The sequence below is a fragment of the Dipteris shenzhenensis genome, chromosome 27 (genome assembly GCF_047967505.1).
Source record: "Dipteris shenzhenensis isolate YYH24624 ecotype China chromosome 27, Dip_SZ_1.0, whole genome shotgun sequence".
NCBI classification, from domain to species: Eukaryota; Viridiplantae; Streptophyta; class Polypodiopsida; order Gleicheniales; family Dipteridaceae; genus Dipteris; species Dipteris shenzhenensis.
In genome coordinates this window covers 46545089-46547589 of record NC_141622.1, presented here as the reverse complement: position 1 = coordinate 46547589, position 2501 = coordinate 46545089, and the positions used below count along the sequence as shown (strand labels likewise).

Genomic DNA, 2501 nt, shown 5'->3' with positions numbered 1-2501 from the left:
CTTTTAATAAAACATCGAGTTTTCTCAAAAAATAAATGCAACAAGATGTTAGCCCATGAAGTAATGAAACTAATTCACAATAAAGGTGCATAATATAACCGATGTAAAATATCCATCAAGATTTACAAAAGAATCACATAGCCTCCCTACCCGACCCTTCTACCTACAAAGTATAATCCAATCACTATTATAGATCTAATGTCTAAAATTCAATCTACAATGATGCCCTTACATATAAAATAAAATCCATAAATTTAGTATTAAAAATTCAAAGGTTTCAAAATTTTCTATCAATGTTTAATCAACTTTGTGTGATTCTTGTGAATTTGAATAATGCTTTTCTCAACATTTGGAAAATTACATTGCCATTGCAAAAAATGCATGGACAATTGCTAATAAATGTTATTCCATTCACAATGCATTGTATTGAAAAATGATTTGTAATTATAGATACTTTGTTGATTCTAATGTCACACATTAGAACACTAGTGATGAGAAGCATGTTAATGACATTTTATCGAGATTTTATCTCGCTAACTAGCCTAAGTGGGCTGAAAATGGAATAAATAATTTGTAAGTTAGTCCCCACATTGAAAAGGATAGTAGCTCGCTAGGCATGGGTTGGACATATAGATGTTAGCATCATGTGGACCAACATCAGGTCAATAAAATACTGATGTGGCTTTCCATACCATGGCCATACATTAGCATTGGGAGGTCGACCATAATGCCCACCATCACTACAACAAGTATCAAAGTGGAATGGAAATGACGAATCGAAGGCATCGAGAATGAGAACCTCACCAAGGAGTTGAGAATGGTCAGTCATGGCTGCATTAAAAACCTCCATTTTGGAGGGATTAGAGCGCACGTAGCGAGCATTTCCTGCAGGAGCAACACTAGTTCGTAGAACAATATCTCTAGGGGGCATGTCCCTAAACACAGACTGCCAAAAGGTCATAGCATGCTCAATGGCATCAACATAGGCATGCAACGAGGGAAAATGTAAGCCATCATGGATGCCACTATTGAATATGAATGCATCAGGACGATCACCAGAGGATGCATTGAAGTTTGCTCGGAGACCATCACGATAATTGGAATCCAAAAGGGAGTCAAGGCCAAGGCCATTTTCATAGGTTTGATGGTGTCCATTAAACACAAATGAGATATGAATTGTGTCGTCATGATTGTGGGGGTTGATGAAGAACTCCTCCAATGTTCGATCCAGATTCCAAGTGCTAATATTGCCCCACGAAGGCGGTGGGACCTCCAACACGAAGAGAAGCAAGTTGCGAATGAAGTCTTGCATATTGGAGTCCCCCCAAAAGAAGAGCCATCGATGAGATAAGCAATCCCAAGCCTCATCCCTCTCCCAGATGCGAAACGCGCAATGTGCAGAGTAGACCCAACCATTGCTTTCCAAGAGGGCTACACGCCCATGGCACCACGGTTCTGTGCACCCTTGGTGCAAGTCAGGCATGCACATATCAAAGCGGCCATCGGGGCCAGCTTGGCAAGTGTGGTTATACCACGTGCGTGTCCACCGTCCCTTCCAATTGCCTCGATGCATGTCAAGGCTAGTGCATTGCTTGAGCTGAGAGGAGATAACGCCTGGCTTGCGGCTGCCATCATCAGCAGTAATCAACCGCAGCTTCAATGTTCTGCTGATGTTGGACTGTGGGTACACCGCCCACTTGTCGGCATCGAGATCCAGACCATGATAGTTGTAGAACAACAAATTAGCAGTGAAAGTATACCTTCCTGGAAAGGTTCCATCGACCAGAATGGACACGGAGTAGGAGCCATTGCCATGATCTGTGATAGGAGGTCGCGACCTCCATCGATCCCCTGCCAGCTCCAATTCGTAGAAGTCGCCCCCCGAGCAGCGTGCCGTTCCGTTTGCTGTCGTTGACACTAGCATGAACGTGAGTAGAGTGTCTGTGAAGAGCACAATCCGCCCGTGCTGAGCCTGCTTTCGATCGTCAAATCCTTGAAGGCCTGCTATTTTGAAGCCCCCCGTCTTCACGTGATGGCAAGGACTTGTGCCATTCAATCTCAGCTGTTGCAAAAGCTTATCCGTGACTCTAGGTGGCGACGGCCGACCATGTTGACAGGCCGATGTGACTGCGTTCAGCCATGATCCCACTACTAAGTCTTCCGAAGAAAAACTAGACCGCAGGTAGAAGAAACTGCTAGCGAGCAAGAGCATCAACGGCCATACTACCCATAGCCTCATCGTGAAGGTTTGCTTTCCAACGAGGGCGGATATTGCTGTCTATCTTAATTGACATATTAGTGTTGCGGAGTGGCCGAGTACAAAAGTTCGACGTTAGTAGAACAAAAGTCCAAACGAAAGACGCTAGTGGATTGGCTGGCAACGATGAAATCGATGAAACATTTGGACGGACTGCCGACGATGAAATCTATGAGGACAGCCAAAGCTTCTTACGGTCTAGTGTCTCTCCTCACCTCACCCACATCTACTCAAGAGATAATGG

The 2501-nt window shown here is 44.3% G+C and overlaps 1 protein-coding gene across 1 annotated transcript; it reads right to left on the bottom strand.

The window, feature by feature from the left end:
- Window positions 1-610: 610 nt before the first annotated feature.
- LOC147884396 (uncharacterized) lies at window positions 611-2239 on the bottom strand. Its single transcript, XM_087398190.1, has one exon. The coding sequence runs from the start codon at window positions 2237-2239 to the stop codon at window positions 611-613; it is 1629 nt and encodes a 542-aa protein (XP_087254316.1).
- Between the last annotated feature and the right edge of the window lie 262 nt (window positions 2240-2501).